Source organism: Pundamilia nyererei, unplaced genomic scaffold, assembly GCF_000239375.1.
Source record: "Pundamilia nyererei isolate P.nyererei 1_Seehausen unplaced genomic scaffold, PunNye1.0 scaffold00103, whole genome shotgun sequence".
In the NCBI taxonomy this organism is placed as follows: Eukaryota; Metazoa; Chordata; class Actinopteri; order Cichliformes; family Cichlidae; genus Pundamilia; species Pundamilia nyererei.
Genome location: NW_005187504.1, coordinates 1,683,154 through 1,710,784, shown reverse-complemented (window position 1 = coordinate 1,710,784; position 27,631 = coordinate 1,683,154). Strand labels below are relative to the sequence as shown.

Here is a 27,631-nt window from a genome sequence, read left to right as displayed (position 1 = left end):
TATGTTCAAAGATTAGAACCCAAGACATCTTCCTCTGCTTAAATAAATGTAAAAACAAAACCCTGGCTACTCATGGTTTAAGCTGGGTATCTTGCAAAACTGTGTTGATTCTTGCCTTCCTAAAATAGAAAGAGATACAACATTACAGCATAAAATATCTGCAACATGCAGGGCTAATAGCTGAGCAGACTATTAGCAAAGGAGAGGGTGGTGTTACATCTAATGGTTTAGATAAGATAACTGTAACAATTTGTTGGCTGAGAAGTTTAAATTAGTTGAGAGTAGGAAAAGCTAAACATGACTTATGGATGTTTTTAATTGTGCTTCTTCTTCAGGAGTCGTAATCAATTGGAAGAAAAATAAATTTATTCTAAAGACATAAGCATTATGAAACAATTATTAGTGTGTACAGTTAGCAGAGTAACCTGATACCTGATGAAGATTTGGTTGAGGTTTCCTGAGCATCTCAAGAATCTGGAAAAATGGACTAATCTTTCATCTATTTCCCAATAGATGAAAGATTATTGGGAAACAGTGTTCTGTTTCTGTGAAACAAATTTTCTGTGAGGTGAAGTCAATAGACCACAATTAGCAAAGAAAATAGACTTTTAGGGGGTAAATGCTTTGCAGAATGACCCATGTGTGAGCTGTACAGCTTTCCTTATATTTATCTTTAGACATGTTCTATTTTCTTAAAGCTTAATCCATCCTTTACACACTCTGATAATTTATTGATCAGTGCATCGAGAGGGTTGATATATATATATATATATATATATATATAGTGTGATGACGACTGATTTTGTGCTTTGATGTTTAGCTCCTCAAACTCCCCAGGCTCTGTGGGTTTTATATCTGAGAGAAAACACAGCATCAATAGCTAGATCGGAGGCACTAAAAAAAAGTATAAACTGCAGACTCGTGACTCAGTTTTTTTTTCTTTTAGTGACTTGATTATTAGTATTATTAAGAAATCCCTACAAACAGCACGAGGCAGATTCCTCTGCTGCTTATCCAGCACTCACCAATCCTCCGCGTGCATAAATAACGACAGGTTAGCCTCGAGAGTATATGAATGTGTTTGTACGTGCAGGTGTGTTCATACATGTTCACATCCTCAGAGCACCACTGGGAAATTATGTGGATGCCGGCAGCGGCGCTGCTAGCTGGTTAATGATGCTAATGAGCTCCTAACGAGGAGACTGAGCGATGAGAAGACAGAGGAGCCTTGATGGTGGTTAGATTTCTAGTAAGCCCTTCCTCGCCTTTATCATTAGAAAAAGAAAAAAAAAAACATTTCTCCAATGACAATAAGTGTAGCGAACTCAGTGGAGAGCAACTCTGAACCATTTTGTAACAAATGGTTTCTCATTACAGTTTAGGATGAGAGAGCAGAGAAGCAAAACGTCTTGGTAAAAATGGTTCAGAGATTCACATGCATGGCTGAAGGTCTAATAGAGGCTGTTTTACAAGAGCTCCATACATCTCATAGTAATAGAGTATTAACACTGTTCTAGTCTGTCTTGATAAAGAGAGCACTTTTAGCCTTTCTTAAAGGCACGGCAACAGTAATGTGGAGTATTTTGGTTGTGCATATGTGTTAGTAAATGGCTTTTGGGGAATTTTATAGCCCACTTTTTACTTTTTATTTTGCAGTGGTGAAGCTTTCTCCACCGTATACTTTCATATATCACTTTAACAGCTCTACAAAGGGCTTTTAGATGTCATCTGTGTTTCCAGAGCATTATAAAGATAGCAGGCTGATATTCCCAGAAGAGAGCAGGGGCTGTACTATATAACTGCTACAGCCTTAGCAATGGACCTAGTGTCATTACCACTACTCAAAACAATGGGCCGCAGTGGAAATGCCTGTATAGCACTGTTCATATGCATATCTACCTCCCTGTACAGCTCTGTGATGGGTGACATTGCTGTTTTTAGTTAGGAGCCATTGCTATATTGCTATATTCAAGGAGACTTGCTGATGAGATCGCTGCGCCACAAGGTCACAGCGACACACCCTCAGCAGCTGATTAATATTCATGTTTTATGTTGTTTTATCTCACCAGTAATCATTTTTTTTCTTCCCATCTCCCCACTCTCCACTCTTCATGTTTCTCTCTCAGGGCAATGTGACCTTTTCTTGTGCTGAGCCAGTTTCCGTTGCTTTGACGTTCCCCGGGCCACAGAGCTTCCTCCAGTTGCCCGGGACTACAGCGTCCTCGCCGGGTGGTGTGTCTGTCGGATTCCAGTTCAGGACGTGGAACAAGGGAGGGCTTCTGTTCACCTTTAGCCTTCCTCAACAAGAGGGCATGGTCTGGTTATATCTGAGTGATGCCAGACTCCGACTGATGATCCATAAAAGTGGCTCAGTGGTGCTGGATCTCAGCGCAGGTCAGTGTATAAACCTGCACAATGAAATCCTAACCTTTCATGTGTCAACCCTTTACTGATTTATGTTTTTAATACTGTTTTTAAAATAAAAAGAAATAAAATATCATTAGGGTTGTCGCCTGCTGTTTTCTCAGGTGCTGCTCTAAATGATGGTCAGTGGCATTCAGTGGATTTTACAGCCAGACGCGGTCGCTTGACAATCTCTGTGGATAAAGGAGAAGGGGGCATTGCTCATGCTGCTCCCTCATTTCCCATCACCGCAGAAAGTCAACTGTTCTTTGGTGGTAAGAGTGAATTCAGGCTTTTGGGCTTTTATAAACTAAGAAACTTTGAAATTCCTTAAGTATATGTGTTTCTACATATTATATCTATGCTTAGATTAACTGGAAAAGCAATTAGAAGATTTCTGTTCCTTCTGTTGGTTGTAATTAAAGTTCTTATTCAGTTACAAGATCCCCTGAAAACTGATTTTAAAAGTATTGCTCTGGAAAGCTAGATGTTCATGAAAAAATAATCTTTGAGGTGTTTAACACTACATACACAGCTAACCTCCTTCATCGTGACTGTGTGGGTGTGTTCTTATTAAATTCAGGAAGCTGAGAATAAAAGCGAACAATCTCATATCTGTTTAAATATTGCATAATCCTGATTCGTATAATAAATTGAATGGCAAAGTACATCAGAAACTAGTGTGGAAAATAAATCATCCTTGATATCTTTACTGATATGGATTGAGTAATGCGGGAGGAACAAAATGATACTACATCATTTCATGGAAATAAAAATTATCAACGTACAGAGGACTGAATTCAAAGACACCCTGAAAATCAAAATGAAAAAATGATGCAGCAGGCTGGTGGTTGTATGCATGCCTGACGATGTTGGGACATTTTCCAAATAAGATGATGGATGGTGTTCTGGGGAATCTCCTCCCAGCTCTGAACCAGCACATCAACAAGCTTCTGGATAGTCTGAGGTGCAAACTGGTGGCATCAGATGGACCGAAATGTAACGTCCCAGAAGTGCTCTATTGCAGCGGCCCCCAACCTTTTTTACGCCACGGAGCGGTTTAATGTCAGACAACATTTTCACGGACCGGCCTGTAAGGTGTCACGGATAAATACGACAAAAAAAAAAGATACGACCAAGACAAAAACTGTGGTATTCTGTAAATATAATAATAAACGCAAATTCACTGTGTAATTGTGTAACTTTATTAGCAGCGTCCTCCTGAAATGCACCAACAACATTGAGAGTAACATCCTCCCCCTCTCCCCCTTAATGTTCTCTGGTCGCTATGATAACGCATAAATATTTCTTTCAAAATAAGACACACAACTACAACACGGGAAAAGACCCAGGGAAACCGAGTTATCGATAAAAACCCTGAAAACCATAAATTTCACACCCGAGCCTCAACTCTCATGGACCGGTACCAAATGACTCCCAGGGGTTGGGAGTGAATCATTGGAATTGGCACTCAGTGGTATCCTCCCCGAACTGCCTGCATACTGTCACCACATTTGGCGTTGTGGTGCACCAGGAGGAACCCTGGACCTATTGCACCAACATACTAGGGTCTGACAGTGGGTCTAAGGCAACAACATCCTGATACCTAATGGCAGTCAAGGTGCTGTTACCTAACTTTTAGAGGTCTCAGCTTCTTCAAGAAGCTCAACAGGACAAGACTGAGCTGTACATCTGCATCTAAAGGATGAAGGTCACTCTTTCGAGGATGCCAGTGACCATCTTTGAACAGAGGGGGTCGCTTACAACTGTCTGCCATCTATAATCCAGTTTTGAGATCCCTTCCCAGATGCCTTAACGCTCACTCACATTTTGAGTCATTTGATCTCAGTAAGTCACATGACTGGGTGAGGCAAGGTCTCACAATGAGTTCACCTGAAACCTTGGCTGATAGCGACCCACACCTGTTTACACACCTTGGCTGGTGAGATTCGGCGGAGGATCAATAGTAGGTCCATGAACATTATAGGGTCACTCCCAAAAAAATCTGGGACTAAAATCCATCAATTGGTCTTAGAACTGAAGAAGCTTCTCGCATGAGAGGTGAAACGTCTTCAAGAAACTTAAACTAGTCTAGATGCTTTTCTTTCCAGCTCCTGTTTCCAACAAGGGTCCCTAGGCTAGACCCCCCCCATGCTATCCAAGCCTACCTCAGACATGAGCGAAAGACAGAAAACTGAAACCATACCAGCTTGGATGTTGCCCGGATGTTGAAGAACCCGGACACACTGATGAGAAGTAGGCTACTAGAACAAGAAGGCACAAGTGGGCTATTGATATAGATATAAACACACTTACAAGGATGGATGCTCATACTAAACATGGCTCAGTTTCAAATGCTGAGGTCAGCGCATGTGCAAGTACACCCTACATGCCAAAAACTCATGCATGCTTTAGACTGGTCCACATTCTCATTTCAGTGAGAGGTTGGATATCCCTAATATGGTCATCTCTGGCACACAACAGTTCCACCCATCTGTTGTTCAGATTTTCTGTTAACGAGGGGAAGTCAGTCCGATTAAGTTGGCTTAAAGGCAGAGGATTAAACAGCTTGTTCCAATACAGTTTAAAAGAGCATAGCTATGTTTATATAGAAGATGTGTATATTGCATCATACAGTTAGTGTACTCTTTCTCTCATCTTGCTTTTGTCTCTCTTTACTCTGTCCTTGCCTCATGCTGCAATCCACTTCATTCTCTTTCTTTTTTCTCCCTCCCTTTCCCCCTTTTGTTCATACTCCACTGCCTCCCTCGCTGCCTAAAAATCTCATCTCCTTTGTTTTCCCTCTGCTCAGCAATATTGTAGTCTAGCATTGTGTTTTACAGCTTTAGGCTTTTTTATCATCCTGCAAGTGCACTCTCGCACATTTACACATTTACTCGCGCTAGCTGCAGTAAGTGGACAACAACAAAAATGATGACCTGTTTTCATATGATTTAAAGATAGATATGAAGCAATAAAATAGCCAATTAAAAGGTGCAAATGATCCCCGTAAGACTAACCATCAGTATTATGAACGCTATTAACTGCATGAGAAGACCAGGTCATCCTCACCAGTGTTCCCCTGGTACTCAAACTGTAATGGTTCTAGTGCATGTTGGAGTTGTGGTCTCATGGGGCTCCCACTCCCCATATCATATCTCTGTTATTTGAGAAGTGAGAGCAATTGCTCTGTAGTGATTAATCATCATTAGCTGCCCTGCCTTACTGGCATAAGACATGATGTTTTCCTCCTGCACCAATGACTTAGGCTGAAGATAGCACAGGCAGGCTCCACTGGCTTTGACACACGGTCTTTAAGTGCCAGAGTACCGGGCACCACGGTCTTCCGCCTTCCCTGAATTCTGCCTCCTGAGCTCAGCTCTCACCCAATCCACTGTAAAGAAGAGCTGAGGAGAAGCTGGTGTAGAAGGTGCTTAGTGAGGGTGGTGATGGCGAAGAGGCTTGACTGGCAGAGGTTGGCGGGAGCAACTGGTCAAATCCGTTTGCAGAGCATCTTAAACGGCTGATTTCTCTTCTGCTTGAAGCCAGTAATGATGTTCATTCCTCTCTACACCTCTCTGATGTTATTGCACTGCAATTTCCTGTCTAACTTTCTTTTAGAGTCCCCTTTTTCCTTTTTCAAACTGCTTTTCAACTCATGCTATGCCAACCTAATATTTTTCCCAGTCACTAAACATGACAACTTCCTTTTTCTCGGTTAGGAGGCACTCAATAGTGCACACAATCCAAGGTGTGTTAAAGGGAAAGGAGTGAACTCTGGTCCACATTTGCAGGATTTTAGGCACTGAGGAGTACAAGAAAAAAGCACAAATAACAGCACCACTCTTTATGTGGTAGAAGACCTTTTACCAGAGTTTGACTTCATTTTACTCTCACTCATCATTTTACTCATGCGCTGCAGTTCTGACATTTTCTAAACGGCTTAAGGACTTACCTAAGACAGCTGTATGCAGAACAGAAGTGTTCAATGCAGATGAGATATTAACTGATCTTTAACCAGCCAGCTCTGTAAGACAAAGGGCGTGTGATGTTGGATTGTGTTGATATAAGAACAGAGCAACTAATATTTGGGCACATTCACTAGCAAGTGGGTGTTATGTGCTCTGTCTCCTGTATGCACTAGTAAGGCAGCGGTCTCACTTAAATTTTACAGATTATTTTCACTGGTACGAATGTGTGTGAAGCAGAGTTTTTACTGCTTTGTGCTACATGTTTTCACTTCACAAGCATGCTGTAAAGCTTTCATTTATACATTTAAAGCCAGTCTGAAAGTTCCTGCAATATACATGTAATTTTCACACCACCACTAAACTTTAAAACCAAACTACTGGTCTTGTTAACACCTTGTGCACTTGGCCTGTCCTGTTGTTTTCTTTGGAGGATAGCATAATCTCATCGGTGTTGTCTTGGCTTTTTGTTTAACTGATAAAACTTCTTTCCCATCAAGGTTGTCCTGCTGAAGAGCACAGTGAGGAATGTAGAAACCTCTTCGAGACTTTCCAGGGCTGCATGCGTCTACTCACGGTGGAGAACCAGAGAGTCGACCTGATCAAGGTGCAGCAAAGACTGCTGGGAAATTACAGCCAGCTGCAGATCGACATGTGCGGCATCATTGACAGGTCAGCACCAGCAGAAACCCGTCTCACTGAGCTCAGATTAAATCATTTTATACCCTCGCTGTCATTGACACTGAGACGCACCGACACCGATGCAGAAATCCTTACCGCTGTGTTGCTTGGATAAGCATTCATGTTTAATTTTAGCCATAATGTGATGGAGTGGCTCTGTCATCGACTGCAGCATCCTGTACACATACACAAGCATGACACACATTCCCCTTAGCTAATAAAACATGCTAGTCTTTTTCCTTGACTGTCTGGGGCGTTTGTACATACATATGCACAAATAATATAGTCAGTTACAATTTGTTGGTAACTCATTGCATACTCACTCCGTCATCCCATCGAGGAGTTGTCACACATAAACCCGTAGCAGCTAATTACTTCTAAGTAATATAACAATACATTTTATTAACCCAAAAGGGTACACGGGCTTCTTGGTTTAATTTAAAATTCTCCAAAAAGCACCACGGCCACAAATATGTTCAAGGGGTCCAGTTCAGTGAATCCAATTAGCAAAGGTGAAGCGCAGCAGACAGCCCATGGCTACAGCTGCCTGAATCCGCATTCATCTGCCGATACCCTTAGCGTAAGCCTTGATAAAGTTCAAAGGGATGAATTACAGTAAAAATAATAAAATGACTGGAAACCATAATCATTGTTGTTCCACACAGTAAAGTAGACCATGTTTAATAATAGGAGTACATGTCAATTAAATAGTTTTTCTAGCTATAGAGGCGGGTTGACGAAAAATGTCTTTAATGGTACAGTAAGGGGGCGCATGTAAAAATGCCCTGCAGTAAATACATACCTGAGTTTTCAAACACATGGATTACTTTATGAAATGGTGTATTTTAATACGAATCTACATCTGTCCCTGTTCCAAACCAAGCAATATTGGTCCCTAAGGTCTAACTGAGAGTGTAAAATACAAAGTAAAAGCAGTGAGTAAAAGAAAACATAAAAAGAAAGGCAATACTTCTAAAGAGAGCAAGATCTAAAAATTGGATATTGAACATGTGTTCAGTGTTAAAGCTCTTATCGGTAGTGCACCTGCAGCTCCTCCTGCCTCTTGTATTCATTTGTTGTTCTTTTGAGTCTATTCCTGACATTCAACAAGCTGAATGGCAACCTTTGAAAACTGTCTATTCAGCCTGCTTGTAGGTGGAGTCAGTCTTGGTGTGGTTCTTTGTTTGGTTTTTGAGGGATAGCATTTTGTAACATTTGTCATCTTTCATATACAGCATTTTGGCTGCTGCCTTTCATCCTTTTTTATTATTATTTTTTGTTCGCATTATCGCTTTTAGCACCATCATTTTCTTGCTTTCTTCCATCTTTTATGAGCTAGAGAAGGAATTGAGCATCACACATAATACACCGGGTACTTTTGCTGATCACCTGGTGTTCTCTGTGTTTGGTGCTTTGATCCTACAGGGTGTATGGATGTGATATTCAGGGAGACTCAGGGAGGGTTCAGTGAATAGCGTTTGGCACAGATTGAAATTGTTTTTCTGGTAAAATAATTTATTTCCTCCCAAGAGAGCTCAGTGTTTTGCAGCAGCCTTTGAGAAATGTTCACCCTCGGTTGGTGGGTGTGCGTGACGATGGGAACATAATGGAGCTGTAGTGAATGCAAACACAACAGTGTTCACATCTGCCAATATCATTGTACTAATGGAATAATTCAGCTTTTTGGCATCTTCAGTGGCCAAAATCCAAGAATATGAACTAATCCAAATCAGACCTGTTGAAAGAAAACCATACAATGCTACATTTTCACAAATGCTAGCGGACATATATTTTCTATTCTTGGATATAATCAGTTTGATTTTAGGTAGACTGCCATTCATTCACAAGGATGCATCTAAAAGCTGCAGGACAGTAGCTCTCAAGGACTGGAGTTAGACACCCCTCCTCTAAGGTTTAATGAGTGAATACAGCTGCTCTAACAGGGGTGGGATTTGAACCCACTGGAACTTAAGGCATCACTGTAACTTTTTGGATATAGTCACTACTTTTACTAACACCAAAGTAAATCAGAACTCCACATGGACAGCAAATTTGACTCTACCAGGAGTGGGGCTTGAACCCACGAGAGCATGTGCTCATTGGAACTTAAGTCCAACGCCTTAACTACTCGGCCATCCTGGTAGTTTCCTTGGGCAAACTACCAGGATGGCCAAGTAGATGTAAGCGCGTGTTACATGTAAGCCAATCACTACAGTTTTACAATGCAAGCTAGGTATTTTTACTGGAGGAATAGCCCCAGTATCTTCATACAGCCAAAGCTAGGAAAACAGTAGTTATGAAAACTGGCTTTGCTAGACATTATAAACACTGCAAGCATTATGGAAACTTTAAAAACACTGTCTTATTTAAAACTGGTCTCAAAACAGTGTAGGAAAAATTATTGCAAAAGCTCTTTTTATAACAACCAGATGATGCTCACTATTATATGATATCTGTATTATGCAAATGACTTCAGTTTTTCTTAGCTATGTTTTTTTTTTTTTTTTACCAGAGAGTGCTATTGCTAGGTTTGTTACACAAGGTAAGGGTTATGTGAAGCTTCACTAAAGCACAGAATACCAGGAGTGGGGTTTGAACCCACGAGAGCATTTGCTCATTGGAACTTAAGTCCAATGCCTTAACCACTCGGCCATCCTGGTTTCTATATAACTTTCCAATGCACTTGATCAAGGCATATATGAGATTGACTCTGAGGAGGGATTTTAAGTTTCTGACATGAAATCCCATCAGTCATCCACACACAAAAAAGTGAAATGTCATCCCTAAGTATGGCACTGTAACCATTCCAGTTTAGTTTCACAATAATTCAGTTTAATGTCCAATAATTAGCAATGGTTTTACTAGTGCAAGCTATGTCACCAGGATGGCTAAAAGAGGTCTAATTGTTGTAAATATTAAAGGCAAATATGGCAGGGCATACGGCAGATGCAGAAAGACATTGAGAAGTGTAAGAGTTTCCATTTTCTAAAAGTAATTTATAGTCCTCTCAGATCGGCAGAGTAAGTCATGCACAACAGAGACAATTGCCTTCTGTCTTGATGATACACTAATTACACAATGCAATAAGAGGAACGATTATCATAATTATGAATGTTCCTTTTGGCAAAAACCAGAAAACACACACTTATATATGATATGGCGTCCGGGAATACAGTTGCAGACATCAGCTACATATTTTCACCAGAGAAAGAGGATCTCCTCCAGCTGGTTTAATTAAATACCTTTCTTTTCTCACATTTATCAGATTATTTTTCATGAGAATTCAGCTCCTGCTCAGTTCTGGCTGCAGGAACAGAACAGGACAAAAAACAAAAAGAACCATAGCCTCTACTGTACAATCGTACTTGTGAGATATAAAGAAAAATGGGTCACACCACACACACCTTCCATATAAAGGAGACTGTTATAGAAGTATATAGAAGCATCCATGTTTTTTATACTCAACACTTCAAACTGCAAGCAACACAATTAAAATGTTTTTTAAGCAGCTCGAGTACAACACCGTAACTACTCAGCCAGCCTGTTCACAACCTTGGAAGAGATTTCCTTGCCTACTCTTTTGTTTTTTGTTTATTTTGGTGTTTCCTTGTATGATTAAATGCAGCCCACATGTATTCATATCTAACAATACCACATACTATATATAGTACATGGAATTGTTCCCCCAGGTCATCTCTGGTGAGGTGTCTACATACCAGTGGAAGATCATATTTAGGCTTGTTCACCTAGAGCTATGAAAGATTGAGCCTGCTTTTACAGACATCAGCTGAACACGTAAAGCAAGAAAATTATCCAACTTTCAACTGACTTGAAAAGCTGTCAAAGATTCAAAAAGAACTGTTTTGTCCTCAAGAATATCTGTGATAGCTAGAGTAGGGCCTAAATCCACATGGGTACACACCCATCTGAGTCCAACATCTTAAATATTCAGGTCTCGTACAGCCTGGTGATGTACAAGACCTGATACATGTCATGCCAGCTGTTACACTGTAACAGTCCTGGCAAGGACTGTAGCTTTAAATGTAGTGAACAGGGCCGTAACAAGATGAATCACAGAAAGTTGAATCTGCTCATCTGGACATAGTTTTGTCTTTTGCATTATTGATTGTTTATGGTTCAGTGTTTACTTGACTGATATTGAATATGTACAAGTCTGTTTGTGATAAGCAAACTGATGGCTATTTTTTCTTAGATAAACTTGGTTTCAAGCTTGATTGCTCTTGTCACTGCAAGAAGAGTTGCCAAGCAACCAAGGATGTGTTATCACAACCAGGGAGTAAACTAAAACATTGCTAGAGTGTCATGACACTAACATATGTGCAGTATAGCTATTTAGAAAAAGCACAGCTTACTGAAAACCAGTAAAACTGCAGTGTGGAGGCAATTATGCCTGCAGCAGAATATTCTGTTGTTGTAAACATCTTGTTTACAACCTTATCTGAACACTGACCTGGTCCTCCATATTTACCAAAATTCAAAGAAACATCAAAATATGAAAAAAAAACTAAACACATAATTAAATCAACAGGGCACTGCTTTCACTTTCACATTGTGCTGCATTCCTGTTGATTAAAATGTCACTCCAGTGATTATACCTGCATGATGGATGTGACTAAAACTCATAGCAATGTAGTCGACAGCTGTGAGATCCCTTTCTTTTTGTCAATTTGGAAAAATACTTGCCTGAGGGGACACTTTATATTTTATCTAGTATTTTGCCCCTGAAGCCTTCTTTACTCTCCGTTAATCACTTATCTTTGGCCACAAGCAACGCAATTGGCTGGTGAGTTCAGTGTGTTTTTGTAAACTTGATGCACACACAGACATGTTATACACGCACAATGAGGATTAAGGATATTTGAGTTTATGCTCATGTTAGTAGCCATTACATTGTTTTCCTTGGCCTTCATGCATGTATTAAACTGCAGTTTACTGTGGTAACGTTAACCACTCAGATTAGATACCAGGGGTTGCTTTTGAACTCACAAGAGCATTTGCTCATTGGATCCCACTTTGTTACAGCAAACCAAGTTTTCATTTTCTAAAAGTAATTTATAGTCATCTCAGATCTGTAGAGTAAGTCATGTGTAGCAGAAACAATTGGCTTCTGTGTTGATGATACACAAAGTAATAACAGGAACAATTACCCTAATTATAAATGTTCTTTCTGGCAAAGAACAGGGCAAATGATGTGAGTTATTTAAGTATACCAGGAGTGGGGCTCTAACCCACGAGAGCATGTGCTCATTGGAACTTAAGTCCAACGCCTTAACCACTCGGCCATCCTGGTGTCTGCTCACATAATGATAGTCTGTCACGATCGTGACCAACAAACCCAGAAATACGTAACTTTTTATCAAGTACAAAACATTTGCTTGACAAGGTAACATATGATATCATATAGTAAAAATCACTATATATATATATCATTAGGCCAAGGAAAGATGAAGTAATGCTTTTTGAGCTGCATTTCATTGTCTTCCTTTAACACAACACTTACTTACTAACATGCAGAAGGAAGCGCAAGTAAGTTCCCACAGATAACTTCCAGATTACCACACATGGGATTCCAAAATGTACCAGGAGTGGGGTTTGAACCCACGAGAGCATGTGCTCATTGGAACTTAAGTCCAACGCCTTAACCACTCGGCCATCCTGGTATCTGCCCCTGAGGACAGCTAACATCACATCAAGAAGGCCCTGAGTAAATGTGGTTATCCCAGCTGGACTTTTGTTAAAGCTGGGAAGGCGCCAAAAGAAAGCGCCAGTCAATCCAGGAGAGAAGGACAACAGCTGCCTAAGCAAAAACCTGTAGTGATCCCGTACGTGTCAGGAGTATCGGGACAGTTGAGATGCATTTTTTTCTAAACACAGAGTCTCTGTGGCTCTGTGTCCCCTGACACAAACAGAGTAACATAGTGTACGCTGTTGTGCCAGGAGGATTGTCAGGATTTATATATCGGGGAAACCAAACAACCTCTGGCAAAGCAGATGGCACAACACAGAAGAGCTACCTCGTCAGGCCAGGACTCTGCAGTATATTTACACCTACAGGCCAGTGGACACTCTTTCAATGATGAGGATGTACACATCCTGGACAGGGAGGAACGCTGGTTTGAATGCGGAGTCAAGGAGGCCATTTACGTTAAAAGGGAAAGACCATCTCTGAATCAAGGAGGGGGCCTGAGGGTACATCTTTCGCCCTCTTGTAATACTGCGATTGCAGCCATTCCCCAACTCTCTGTGAATGGTACTCATGGCCTTTGATCAGTGGTTGTTGATCAATGGTCATGAGAATTTGCATAACTATGATGAAGGAACTGACCTCCCAGCCCACTGCTCCTTCAGTGGGCTGGTTTCAGTCATTATGCAAATGTAATGTTTATAAGGTCGGGGAAACCTGCAGTCAGCTGAGAGTGAAGAAGTCACTTGGATGAGTGACGAAACGTTTCTCCTACTGAAAATGCTACGAATCAACTTTTGGAGATCCACTACAAAACATTTACTTGAGAAGGTAACATATGATATCATATAGTAAAAATCACTGTGTGTAGCAGATATATATCATTGGCCAAAAGACCTTTCTCATTGTCTTCCTTTAATATAACACAGATACTCATTAACTTGTGATTTAGTCCACCGTTAACTTCTAGTTTAATAATAATAGATTGCATTTATATAGCGCTTTTCAGGGCCTTCAAAGTGCTTTACAATTCCACTATTCATTGGTACTTTAGTTTACTACACATCTGGTACCAAATTATACCAGGAGTGGGGCTCGAACCCACGAGAGCACCTGCTCATTGGAACTTAAGTCCAACGCCTTAACCACTCGGCCATCCTGGTACATTGCCCACACGAAAATGTATTTCAATCATGTTCCACTTATACCAAGGTAAGTTATACCTTCTGCGGTGCCAGAAATTTGAATTTTGTTGCATATCTGTCTTTTAATCTAGTGCCACTCATCCAAACTACTCCTGGAAACTTTAAGCTGCACCTTGCAAAGAACAACTGTGATTGGGCTCTTTATGGTTTTAAGAGTCAGGATAACAGGTTGAACTGTCTTACAAAACCACTGAGGCCCTTCATAGAATCCATATCGTTAGCTTCATAGCATAAGTGCCTAAGTCATTTTTTGGTCAAATTGAGATTTTTGCCTAACTTTACTCCCCTACCACTGCTGCATCATCCTGTCCGTCTGCCTATGTCATCACAAAAAAATGACTTAGGCACTTATGCTATGAAGCTAACGATATGATACTGACCGAATCACTAACATCTCATATTGCAGTGTGAGCTAAGTGTGAGGGCTCCTTCTTAGGATAGTGAATGTTTTAGACCATTTAAACAAAATTGCGAAAGTGATTCAGAGCGCAAAACAATTTCACACATTCATCTCCTCACAGGCTCTCAGTAATTCATATTTGTTTGCTACCCCTGAGTGCATGCACATGTAAGACGTGTATAGACTTCTCATTTCAGCAAAAGCCGCATTGAATTCGAAGCTCATCAGCAGTCAGACAAAAGCATCTATATAGATCATGTACAGTATACACTACTGACACACTGAGTCTGATTGCATCAACAGTCACGTTCCTGAAACCCTCCCTGCTACTGACTCACATGCACAAACACTCAATATACTGTGTAAAATAAAGGAATGGAGCAAAGTGGAAATGTGAATTTAAAGTAAAAGCTAAGTGGTTTATCTTCAAGGCTCCAGCTTACTCTGAGATTAAAGTAGTATAGAGATAAATGGAGGTTGTTTTTAAAAAAAAAAAATCACACTGTTGCAGGCTGACAGGCTGCTGAGTTAGGGCTTTTATCTAAATAAAGGCGAGGTTGCAGATTCTGTGCAGTCATCTGTTTTCTCTTAAATATTTCTGCCTGTGTTCGGGCAAACACACAGTTTAACACTGTCACATACATTTACATAAGTAAACTCACACACTGAAATGTACGTTTAGGATAGAAGAGAAAAACACACTGCTCAAAGCCTGCACATACTGCCGAGCGCTGCATCCACCGCTGACTTAAAATTGTCTTTGTGTGTGTGTGTGTGTGTGTTTGTGTTTGTGTCAAACCTCCTGGAGGTGCCAGCCGGTCGTGGAACAGATGGAAAGCAACCGGTGTAGATAAAAACACTGTTACTCATCGTTTCCTGTTGTCCTCTCTGTGTCTTTATCTCAAGAGAATGAGGTCACATTACTCCTTTATGTGGGTTAGCAGAGACACAGCAGCTTATATGGCTATTTTAATCTGTCACATATATTTTCTAACTTCTCTCAGGTACAGCACAGTTTTTGAGGTATCTGTCTCAAAGATTGCTGTTGTGCAGTGGTTTGAGAGCTCAACACACCAGAGTAACAAATACAAACAGACAATGCTCAAGCAAGCTGAGAAAAAATGCTGAAAATTGAACCTAATTGCAAAACACCACTAATACTATTCTTAAAGTTTATATCACTGCATATACCGCTATTAACCAAAAAAGGTTGGTACCATCAACCTGTGGGGCTGGAAAAATAGAGTCTGTGTGAAAATGTCAAAAAATGCAGGCCCTTAAATGGCCACTTCAGGCTGGTTTCAAAGGTGAGTCAATCCCTCTAGACTCCCATGTTAACGTTAGTCCTCTCCTCAACCGCCTACCCAATTCAGGGATTCAGGAGGGCTGGACCCTGCCGTAGCCGCCATTGAGTAAATGACAGGGGTACAGCCTGGACACGTAGGTAGTCCATGAGAGGTCGCATGACAAAATGCCCAAATTTAAAGTGGAATAAACACGTTTTTATCCAGGGTTTACATAAGTGACCCAACTGATCTATTAAAACTTAAAATTATGCAGTTTTGGAGTGTTGTCCTCTTTGAGTGACACGTGGGTGCCAGGACAGGCTAAACTGCGTCAACTCAATGATTTCTGTCAGTGAACTGGACCTCGAAATCTATGCTCAATTTTTATCAGCGTTCTGGTATTATGTTTTAAAGTTTGTAATGGGTATCTGTGTCTTTGTGTTACACTTTACATTCTGTGGAGCAGTTGGTAATTTATCACTCATCTGTCTTTTCAAAATAAGGTTGGTTCTGGCTCCAAAATAACAAGATGGCAACAGCCGAAATGCCAGTGTTAAGGCTTAAACACAGTAATACATGATGTCACATTGCCTATACTCATCTTTTATGTGCAATTTATGGAAAATAAACATAATCTGGGTATAATCTATGGGCCATGTTAACAGAGTGAAGAGACAAATAAGACAGAGGATTTACATATTTGTTTACCTTCTAATACAACTCATGGATTATTGATTCAGTAACCTCCTGAGTAACCATGGCAACAACACTGTGTCCCAGTCATGCCATCACATTTTGGTGGAAACTGAAAATATCTGAGTTGGAGTCTCAGGGCCAGTGAACAAATAAAAGTATGAATTATGTTTCTGCAGTGTTCAACAGCAATGTTTCTGTAGTGTATAAACTGATAGAAGTTCAGAAATACCCAGAAGAATGGATTATGCCACAGTACATATTATAATGACATATTCAGCCATTTCAGCCACGTCATTAATAGAAGAGCAATTAGTGCCTTGATTTGTGTTTTCAGCTTAAATAAAACAAAACGAAGCCTCGCACAAAGAAGATACAGAAAGATGTACAGCCTTTTGAGTTTTCATAAAAGTAAAACTTATCACAGAACTTAGAAGCAAAGAGAAACTAAATTAATAAAAGTTAAGAGCAAGTTTTTATAACTACATAAAACATGATCATTTAACTGTTAGTAGGATTATTTCACAGCTGAAGTAATCTTTTATTTTGACTTCACAAGTTGCTCATTTAATGGTTGCCGACAACGTTTTTCTCTTCCAGTTGCGCTTTAGAAAATCTTCAGACAAACAGAGAACATAGTTTTCTATCTGCGACTGTTACAGCCTCAGCAGGGCTTCGTGTGAATTTAGCCTTGTGTGGATGTTCCTGCCGTCTCTCCTGCTTTAGGCGCCACCCTTTTTGCACAGCTGATTCTACTCAGCAATTAAGATGGAGCACTTAAGTCCAGAGAAAAGGTGAGCTCTGGTGCCAGAGAGGCTTGTTGGTTTTGCAGTTAGTGAGCTGTGTGTGGGGTGGCTGTATATTCCTGCTCTGTGGAGAGGAGTGTGTTTCAGTGACTTTTCAGTTTAGAGACCAACTCCTGGGTTTTGTTTTCTTTCTTTAAAAGTTGATAGCGGCGTGTCTGTCTCTTTTGATTTATTAATCAATTCAAATTAAATAACCTTTAACAATTTTGCCTCCTTGTCGACTTTTTTAAGCTGGATATTTTTTGTTACTTTACCACATCCCTTGGACTTTATAGGGGAACGTAACAGTGACGTTCACTTGTTTTCTTACCTTTACCTTCTACCATCATGTGACAAAATATTCTGCTCTTCGCAGTTGTGGACGTTTGCTTTCTAATAACAAACTGCTCTGTTTTATTATAATAAATTACACATTGCCTTTCATCACAACAAATCTCCCACAGTGGAGAAAGTAATCACGAGTCACATTTGCAAACATTGCAAACAACAAGTCAGGGAAAAATTGTAAAAGCACGATGATCCAAACAAACAAAAACCTGGGATCTGGAGTCATTGACGCAAGTTGTAAATATGATTACAGTCTCTACAATATTTGTCATGGCACAGGCAGTTTATAACTCTCTTATAAAGTGCACACATATCCACTGTAGATCATATAAATGTAGGGGAAGGGGAAAGCACACGTCAAAGGGAGCAGAGTTTTTAAATGTCGGAGTTTAGTGATTTCATTTCCAGCGCAGAAACTTAAGATTTTTACGGTCTCTGCCTGCCTCCTTCAGTCCACTCCATCCCTCCTCCTCCCTCACAGGATTGGTGTCATGATGGTTACAGCAGTATGATATTTATCTATAAATAACACACATAGCTTCAGTAAAGTCTCCTGGGATCTGGAGTCATTGATGGAGCTTCTTCAAACAGTCTTGCAGCAGTCAGAGAAGATCTGCCGCTGAGAAGAAACGAAAAGATATCCTCTGTTCACTGGAAAACCTTTCCTTTTATATAAAATGAAAGAAAAATCTAAAGCACGAGTCTGTGAAGTAATGAATTTATTCTTTTGATATCACAGAGGAAAGGTATTTCAATGGATATTTTCCATTAAGCATAAGGAAGTCAATTTCTTTTTAACCCAGCAACATCTCAGATTGTACCTAAATACAAAAACCGATACTGGAAATGATTGAAAAGTTTTATGTCGTTTCACTGCTGTTTAGTAGCACATTAGGTGGATTTAGAGTCTTAGGATAAATGACCTCGAACATCTGCAAAAACCCTTTTTCCTCTGTGAAATGAAAAGGTGAATTTTTTGAAGCAGAGCTAGTTTAATGATGGTGTTTTTTATGTTTGTTTGTTTTTCTTCTCAATATACGCTTTTGATCTGTGACGCCAAGATTCAAAGTGCATTTACATGCCAGTAAATTACAATGACACCAAGGCACACATTATACAACAACATGTAAATAATTTAACTCGGAGACTTCCCCAGCCTTAGAGGAGCATTGAAATGAATATTTGGGTGCAGTTAATATAACATCAGCTTCAAGCTGCACTGATACTTCGGAAAGATTTATTTTCCATACACTCTTTATGTCTGTGAATAATGTATATAATGTATAATAATGTGTATGCTATCTTCAGATTATTCATTTATCCTTTAAATTGCTCTTATAACTCACAGGAGGTGGCATGGTCTGATGAGTGTTTTACACTGCTGCAGAACAAAATACTGTGTGGAGGGAAAACATACTAGTTTACATATATATAAGTATGTTTTTTTTCATGGGTTATAATAACAGTCTCAAGCAGAATTAGTCAGACAAAAGCAAACGATTTCTGATCACTGTTGACATCAAACTGAATCAATAGTAGAAAAAAAATTCTGTCTGAAACTGACCCCTTTATTTTGAAACTTTGACCATTTTCCTTATAATATCTGTGACAGTATACAGCAGAAAATGGGGGAAAAGCACAGTAGATCCCCATGTAACACATTAATCTTGTTATTTTTCACTGTCAAACTGAAATGATCTTTTTTTGTCATTTATTTCTTCCATACAAAAGTAAAGTTTACAAGGCAAACACTTAAATGCTCGGTTGCTAGATCAGCAGCAGAAACACATTATGTTCCTTTTTCCTCAAGGTGCTGCTGTTCTGTTAGTCTTTGTCATGGTTCTCGTGGGATCTGTTAGTTTATTTATTCATTTAGTGTTTTTTTTCTTTCTTTTCTTTCTGTGTTTGGTTATTAGATGTGTCTTAATGGTAGTTACTTGTCTTGTGATTTGCTTTGAAGGTTATTTTGTAGTGATTTCACGTCCTGCTTCTGTTGCTTTCTGTCTTTTTTTCCCGTTTGATTTCACTTGTGTTTCCCTTCTTTCTTTCCCCTTGTCCTTGTCAGATTGTTGTTTGCACTCTCTGGGGTTTCCTACTGTTCCACACGATTATGTTTATTTATTTATTCATTTATTTTTTCTGCTTATTGAATTAACATAAAATAACAATAAAAAAAAAACATTTGTTCCCAATTGGTCATTTGGGGTGTTTTTTGTCAGTATTGTCTGCATCTGCATCCTGCATCAGGATCTTCTCTCCAGCTACACGTTACAGTCTGCTCTTAATTAAAATGCTTTAATCAAAATGAATGCAGCATGGTGCTTTTTCCTGTTGCTGATATGGTCTCTTTACTTGCAAAAACGTGATGGAAACTGGGATTTCTTCCCCTGGTTTATACATATCTCTCTCTCTCTCTCAGGTGTTCTCCCAGTCGCTGTGAACACGGTGGCCGCTGCAGCCAATCCTGGACCGTCTTTCACTGTAACTGCTCTGACACCGGCTACAGCGGAGCAACCTGCCACAGCTGTGAGTCACCTGACAGCTAAACATCAGCACATGACAAGTACAACAAGTGAGGGCAAATGGAGAAAGATGGGGGGAGGGGTAAGAGGGACAGATGAAATGCAAATGAGGAACAGATAGCGTGTCAAGCAAGATAATGAGGATGTTTTTCATCTTGAATAATTTTAACTAGGAGGGGGAAAAACAGGGAAGGGGAATGGCAAATAAAATCAATTAAAAATGCCTTGGGTGGGTTGGTTCAGTCAAAATTATTAAGTTAATTACAATATTAAGTTATATCCAACATTTTACATTGGTAACACAAAACTGTGATTCCTGTCGCTATTGTGTGTGACAACCAAAGTAAACTCTAAGGGTGGTACACAGCTATGTATGTAATTGATTTTTTTTTTTTTGCTGTTGCTACTTCCTGCACACTCATATGGTACCACTTGTCAGTGAGGGAGGCCCACTCTGAAGTAAACCCTACATTATCCCCCTTTTTGACTCTAACTAAAGAAAGCTGAGGGTCATTTCCCCATAGACCTCTATACAAACAGACTTTGTACACCTCAGGAAGGCGCTTCCTGCTGACCAGGTTTAAAGCACTGATTCTTGACACCTGATTTGTGTTATTTACAATCCTTTCACCTGTTACATACTAACATGTGATGAGTATGGAAGCCCCAGAAGCCTGCCATTCAGATTTTCAGCCGGCCAAAAGAAAGATCACTTGAAGGAAAGTCGAAGAGAGCTGAGCATCTTGTCTCTGATGGTGCATTAACTGCACTAATGCTCAAAATAAGACAAATAAGAACTATCTTCAACTGTGACTCTGCTGTAGAAAGAGTCTGAGAATAAAAGTATGTAATTTAAAATTAATATAAGTATTTGTTAGAGAATAAATATTGACAAATACCTGCTTAGAAAATATTGTTTATCTGAAGGAAGATGAAAACTCTTGTGTGGTCTTCTGACTGCTTGCATGTCCATAAATCTTTATTATGGAATCAAACTTTAAATGAGGTGTCCCCTGAGATCTGTTTTTATTACCTGCACATCTTTTCTCTCTATAATGCCTTTTTGTGTATAAGGTGATATGATGGAGGTTAATGAGACTGTAGCTGTGACTAAAATACCAAAGAGGGAATAAATAAATAAATAAAACCGTGACAGTGAGTTGAGCTTGCAGGTGAGATTTAGTGGCTGTGTGCTGAATGCCTCGAGTCAAATCCTCGAGACTAAAACAAGGAGAGTTTCCCACACGGTTCACCTATGGTCTCATTTTTATTTCTGATGTTTCTTTGAAAACTGGTCTCTAACCACACTCGGGGAGTGTGAGGAATAAAAAGCCTTTAGCTGTGGAGAAGAAGCGAGATAAACAGGAGAGCAGAGTGTGGGAACTTTCAGATATGGATTTGAATCTTTGACTGCAGAAGATGTACTGTTGCGTGCTTGAGACGGAGATGAGAGGAAGACTTATGGAGACACAGAGAAAGAGGTGAGAAGGTCTGATAAAGTTAAATTTATTGAGGCTGTGTATTCCCATCAGTCATTACTGTCATCTCCAGTTGGATTAAACTTTAGTTTATGGGATGCCGGTGCAGAAAAGGAACCTCCGATTATTTTTTTTCTCTGATCACATGACTTTGATTCAGTTGTGATACATACATATGAAGCAGCACCCACAGCATAGTAATCCTCCACAGTGTGTGATCTTCATCCCCTCGCAGCTCCGGTGGGTCAGCGTGTTGATGTAGTTCTCATTATTTTCCTCCCAGCTGTGTACGAACAGTCCTGCGAGGCATACAAACACAACGGCAACACGTCAGGACATTTTTATATTGACGTGGATGGCAGCGGACCGATCAAACCACAGCTGGTCTACTGCAACATGACAGGTGACACACACAGACTCACACATGCTTTTACACCTTGCCTGCCTCCCATCATCACTGAACCTTTTTTATGGTTGAGATGATGACATAACTTTAAATGATGTCCCCGCTTATCACACCCAGATCCCCATTATTGTCCACCTTCATCTTTTTTTATTTCATCCTAGACTTCAATCACTCCCTCTCCTCCTGTTTCTCTTTCACTCAATCTTTCATGCCCTTTGTGTAATCATATAAATGAACTCTGATAACATTCTTTACCTTTCTCTGAATCACATGCTTACTTAGTTCTTTGTTTTTACTTTTCTATCTTTGTCCAACTCATTGACGGAAAGTGAAAATTTACCGCCTAGATCAGTCACTGGGCGATTGCAAGGCTAACACTAAGAATAGGAGTAACACACTAACTTAACATGCATGTGTTTGGAAGCAGCATGAAAAACATGAAAAATCCACACACAGAGTGAGCTGAGCTGAAATCACCCACTCATAAAGAAATGGAAAAAAAAAAGTATTACTTTTTATGTTTCGTCAATTATAGCGTTAGACATAAACATTAGGAAACAAGGTCAAACATTTACTATTGAAGGACTGGGAAATTTATAGCAGTTAATAGCACTGATAACCATTGCGCCTTCATGTCACCACTTTACATTTATACATCAAATATACATTAAAAACAAAACATAACTGCAAAACTTAGCCGATGAATCAGCTGGCTGGTTTGCAGAAGATCAAATGACCATTAAATACTTTAGATCAACTATTTGGATGATTGATCTGTTCCTGTTTCTTCCAGTAAAACATTCCCAAGCTCCAGCTTCTAAAATTTGACATTTTACTTTTTTTCCACGTAGCATCAAAAGGGCAGTTATTTGTTAAAAGAATAGTAGCAAGAATGAAAGGGAAGGTTTACAGGACCGTGGTGAGACCTGCTATGGTATATTGTTTGGAAATGGTTGCTCTAACAAAAAGACGGGAGGCGGAGTCAAAGGTTGAAAATGCTAAGATTGTCTTTCTCTCCTGGTAGAGGATTAGAAGTGAGTATCAGAGGAAGAGCTCAAGTTGAGCAGTTTGAATGGAAATTTAGAGAGTCAGGGTTGAGATGGTCTGGACATGCGCAGAAAAGGTATAGTAGATATTTTGCACAGCAGTAGTTGAACATGGAGCTGCCAAGAAGAAGAAAAAGAGGAAGACCACAGAGGAGGTTCATGGATGTAGTGAAGGAGGACATGCAGCGGGTTGTTCTGACAGGAGAGCATGGTAGTGGATCACGGGAGATGGAAGCAGATGATTCGCTGCAGTAAACTCGAAAGCGAAGCGCTTAAGGAAAATATGAAGATCCAGCATGAAAGGGCAGCTTCATCAGTTCTGTTGCATCATAGCAAAAGATTTTGTGGCTAAAAACTCCGGTCAGCTCGAGTCCTTCTGTGTTCACCTGTTCTTCCTGTGGGTACGCTGACAGATTAAATAGCGATTCAAACTTGGCTGTAGGTGTGAATGTGGGAGTCTGTGGTTGTCTGCATGACGCATCTTACACTGGAATAAGTTCCAGCCACTCCACGACACTAAACAAAAGGACCAAAATGGAGGTATATCTATACGAAAGTAGACGACTCTTGAATCTGTGCTATTTTCTAAAAAGCAGAAATATAATTGTCATCCATTTCACTTTCTTCCATCACAGGCTTATTTGTGTAGTTACATCATGCATATATTGCTAATTTCACAGTCTGGCTACTTAGATGGTATTTAAATGGTACACATTCTAGGAAAGAAACTTTGCAGTAGAGCTTTATTGTAATAATAATAAATGAGTATAAATTGCACGCTCATCTTTCCCACCAGAGGAAAACACATGGATGGTGCTCCTGCACAACAACACTGAGCTGACCCGAGTGCGACCCTCTCCGGCTGTGTCCCAGCATTCGGTTAACTTCGACTACTCATCTCAAGAGGAGCAGCTGCTGGCTGCCATCAGCCAGTCAGAGCACTGCGAACAGGAACTGTCCTACCACTGCAGGAAGTCCCGCCTCCTCAACACTTTGGGTAAAGATTTGCTGTTAGTTGCAGTATAACATTATATGTCTTTCTTTATTATTCTGTAAATGATTATTCTGATGCTGCTCAGCTGGAACAACTGGAAGTGTTGCAGTGTAAAAAAAGCACATAGCTATGAAAATGTTTTTCAACCTGCAAACACTAAACTCTCTTCTGTAGCATGAAGTCTGCCTCTCCTTGGCTCGCTGTTCATTTCCCATTTGCTGCGAGGCAAAACATTTCTTGTTCTCAGTGCTTGATATTGACTATGTATTTCCCTCTCTGAAAATAGATACTAGTTTATCGGTTCAGTTTCTGACAGCTTTATCTTAGACAACTTGAATTGCGTTATCTGTTGCTGCTGAAATTTTCTTTGTGTACGTTAAACTTCAGTAATTCTCACTATTTAAACATCCTATTTAATCCTCATCCCTGTAATGTTTAAATTGTAGTTAAAATATTGGCGTTGAGGTTTTAACTTGCTTTTTCCTTTGATGTGTGTTAAGAAAAAACTGACAAATAAGACAAAAACTTGCTTTTAATTAATGTGTTTGGGTCAAAAAGAAAAAAATCAATAAAAACTTGATTAGGCTGACTCTGTTCACCTGGAGCTCACCACATCATACTCTCACTCTCAGCCAGAGAACAACAAACTTACTTCACTCCTTTCTTCAAACTTAGTTTGGTTGCAGGGATTTTCTTGTCTTTCACAAATGATTCAGAAACATTGATTGTTCAGGATTTGTTAAAAACCTCCCCCTTTTGGAATGAGTATCGAGTTGGGTTAGTGTTTTCTTTTTTTGTTCATGTGTTTTGTTGTGATTGCATTGACTCAGAGGCGGTGAGTATTAGAAACAGAATTACAATTACTTTGATCCCTAAGTTGCATTAAATTAGTTTTAGTAGCAGTGGATTCAACAGCTTATCCTTTCAGAGTCTGTGTAAAAGAGCACCCGAACATTGTTCGGTGTTGAGAAATAAAAACTAAAAACATTGATTTAACTTATCAAACGCTGGTTTCACGGCAAATTGTGATGAAATGCGATGCTTGTGAGGGGCAACCTAGCAAACTGATCTTTTTCTAAAGCTTTCCAAAAAAAACTAAACAAAAAAAGGCTCAACTTAAGTTTTTGTTGCTAATGCACAAAAGAATACCTGCAGTGATACTTCTGAGTAAAAACAACTCATAAAATATGTATGTGTGGTAATCAGGTTGTTAGCTTTTAACTGTTGCAAATCTGCAACGCCTGCATTGAGAGGGTTAAGAAAGAAAATGTAAAATATTGCTCACATGTGGACTTCAAACTTACTTAGAAGAAGTCCTTTGAGTTTTGTCCTTTCAACAACCCAAAAGTGGTCAAGAAATGTCAGCCTGTAGTAACGAAGCCGACTGACCCTCAGAAATGTCCGTCAGGTGTCTCAGCTAACCAGATAAACAGTTTAGTTTTGTCTTTTGATTGCTACCCATCCAATGCAGATCAGTGGGAGTCTTGAAAGTTTTTATCAATTCAGGACCTATAATGGAGTATATAAGGGAAAGAAACTGAAGAAACTTTTGGTCTGGTGGGTAATAGAATGATGGATGAAAGTGGGAAAAGTGGTCGAAAAGGACGAATGAGCGGAGAAATAGAAGTTCCACTATAAACTCTCTGGCACTCCCTGGGAAAAATAAAGGAGTGCTGACTCAGCAGAGACATCTCCAAACACCCTCTCGCCATCTCTCCACCTACACTCTCTCAAAATGTGAAATACATATTTCAGCTTATACTGTCATCGTCCTCAATATGAAAAACAATATATTCAGTGTTAGGGTTAGAAGCTGGCAAGCATCCCTCCGCCTCAAACACTAGCTTTGTCTTTGGAGGATCATGTGGGCTCTTTCCATGCCGCACTCTATTTTCTCACAGCCCAGTCCATCTTGGGCACAATATGGCATCCAAAGAAAGTGCAATAAGTTATGTGTTGTGCAAATGGCAACATCTTAGCCTGCATTTGAAAATTGTGCTTAAAATTTTGAGACTCAGTTTTCTTTTAAAAGTTTGAAATAATTCATGACATTACAACTCCCACATAATACTTAGTGGGTTTAAAATGACCAATCAAATGACTGCAAGCGATTCTACAGTCATTCGATTGGTCAAATGACTGCAGGGGATTCTGGTACAGGTCAAGGCTGTTCTCACAGCAGTGTTTAAATAAAAAAGTATAATTTAAATAAAGTGAGATTAATATTTTTTTTTCTGCTGTAATTTATCTTTGCTGACTCTCTTCTAGTCTGTGAAGGTTCTCAGTCATCCAGGTCATCGTAGTCAAAGGAGCTTGCAAAGAAAAGCGTCTGGACTTCTAACTTAAAGAAGTCCAGACGCTTTTCTTTGTAAGCTCCTTTGACGACTCTCTTCTAGGTTTTTCCCACCAATATGGTCACACCTCCTGCGCTTATATGTACTTACATGGAAAAACTAAGGCTGGGAGACCAATAATAAGACTGTTCCCTGCAGAACAGAGCAGATATCAATGACAGCAGACATGACTCTAAGTCATGCAACGCTAAAGGTGCTGCTGGGTGACAAAGCGGCTTGCAGATGCTCCAGAATTCTAGGAAAACTAAAGAAAGCTAATAAATCTAACAATCTTGTCTCAAAAAGAGATTATTTTCTCTTAAAGGAGGATCCCCCTTAAAGCTGAAGGTCATTTACAGAGAATAGTAAAATGCTTTTATCACAAAATAATCAGGCTAGTTGTTGTTTCATTTTGAATTTCATGATTTTATAGAACCGGACACTTGCATAGGAACAAAAATATCCAATTTAATTTGATCAAAAACACCCTCTACAAGATTCCAAATGCAAAACCTTGTCTTTCCATCTCCTGCTTCTTTTTTAGGCTCCGTTTATTGAAATCAGTGAAAACAGTTGTTGTAAGAGTGAGATTTGTCTGTTTCAAGCATTGGAATCTCCACAGGTTTTCCCAGTTTTCTGAAGATTATTTTTAAAAGGAGGAATTAGACTGATGGTAAATTAAAAGTAAAAAGCCTGTATTTAGAAGGCACGCATGCTGTAGTGAGAGTTCTGATATTTCCCGAGGTTTGAGTAAAGGATTTGCAGAAGTGCATCAGTTGCAGTCAGGTAATTTGGGCTGGCATTGAGAGCAGCAGGCTGAAGTTAAATAAGATGTGCTCAGTCTTTGAGAATAAAGATAAACATTTCTTTGATTTGACAGGAAGAATATCTGTTAGTGTAGGAAAATTATACCAGTTATGAAATGGAAGACTTTGACATTTCCCAATGTGTAAGCAGTCTAGCTGTAGTTTAGATATTAGAGATGCACTGAGTGAATTTTTCTTGGCCGATTATGATTTTTATCTTTGAATTGAGGATGTGGATTTTAGCCAATTCCAATTTTCCTTATCAGAACAATAACTGACAGGATATACAAAGAAAACTAAACTGTTACTCTATGCAGTATATTATTTTCACGATTACAAAAAAGTTCAACTTTACAGTTTCCTCCAAAACTTCAAGTAAATCACAGCATCTTCTCTCACTGAAACAATTGAAAACAAAATGCTTTGCTACTGGTGGTAGAAGGCAAGGCAAGTTTATTTGTATAGCACAATTCAACAACAAGGTGATTCAAAGTGCTTTACAGAGACATTAGAAACAAAAACAAATAAAAAGCATGATTTAAAATTGATTAAAACAAACAAACAAACAAACAA

General features: G+C 39.5%; 1 protein-coding gene and 5 non-coding genes across 6 annotated transcripts in view; 1 reads left to right on the top strand and 5 right to left on the bottom strand.

Moving 5' to 3' along the window:
* The window catches only part of LOC102215562 (contactin-associated protein-like 4), a 134,784-nt gene that overhangs the window by 72,968 nt on the left and 34,185 nt on the right, over window positions 1-27,631 (top strand). The window contains exons 8-13 of the mRNA XM_005740771.2: window positions 2,127-2,394; window positions 2,529-2,678; window positions 6,872-7,043; window positions 19,893-19,999; window positions 21,757-21,876; window positions 23,722-23,922. Of these exons, the coding sequence (XP_005740828.2) occupies window positions 2,127-2,394; window positions 2,529-2,678; window positions 6,872-7,043; window positions 19,893-19,999; window positions 21,757-21,876; window positions 23,722-23,922 (1,018 nt within the window). The remainder of the gene's footprint in view (window positions 1-2,126; window positions 2,395-2,528; window positions 2,679-6,871; window positions 7,044-19,892; window positions 20,000-21,756; window positions 21,877-23,721; window positions 23,923-27,631) is intronic.
* Window positions 9,112-9,194, bottom strand: trnal-uaa (transfer RNA leucine (anticodon UAA)). The gene has a single exon. It is a non-coding gene; the product is annotated as a tRNA-Leu (tRNA).
* On the bottom strand, window positions 9,630-9,712 carry trnal-uaa (transfer RNA leucine (anticodon UAA)). Its single transcript has one exon. It is a non-coding gene; the product is annotated as a tRNA-Leu (tRNA).
* Window positions 12,281-12,363, bottom strand: trnal-uaa (transfer RNA leucine (anticodon UAA)). Its single transcript has one exon. It is a non-coding gene; the product is annotated as a tRNA-Leu (tRNA).
* Window positions 12,651-12,733, bottom strand: trnal-uaa (transfer RNA leucine (anticodon UAA)). Its single transcript has one exon. It is a non-coding gene; the product is annotated as a tRNA-Leu (tRNA).
* On the bottom strand, window positions 13,837-13,919 carry trnal-uaa (transfer RNA leucine (anticodon UAA)). Its single transcript has one exon. It is a non-coding gene; the product is annotated as a tRNA-Leu (tRNA).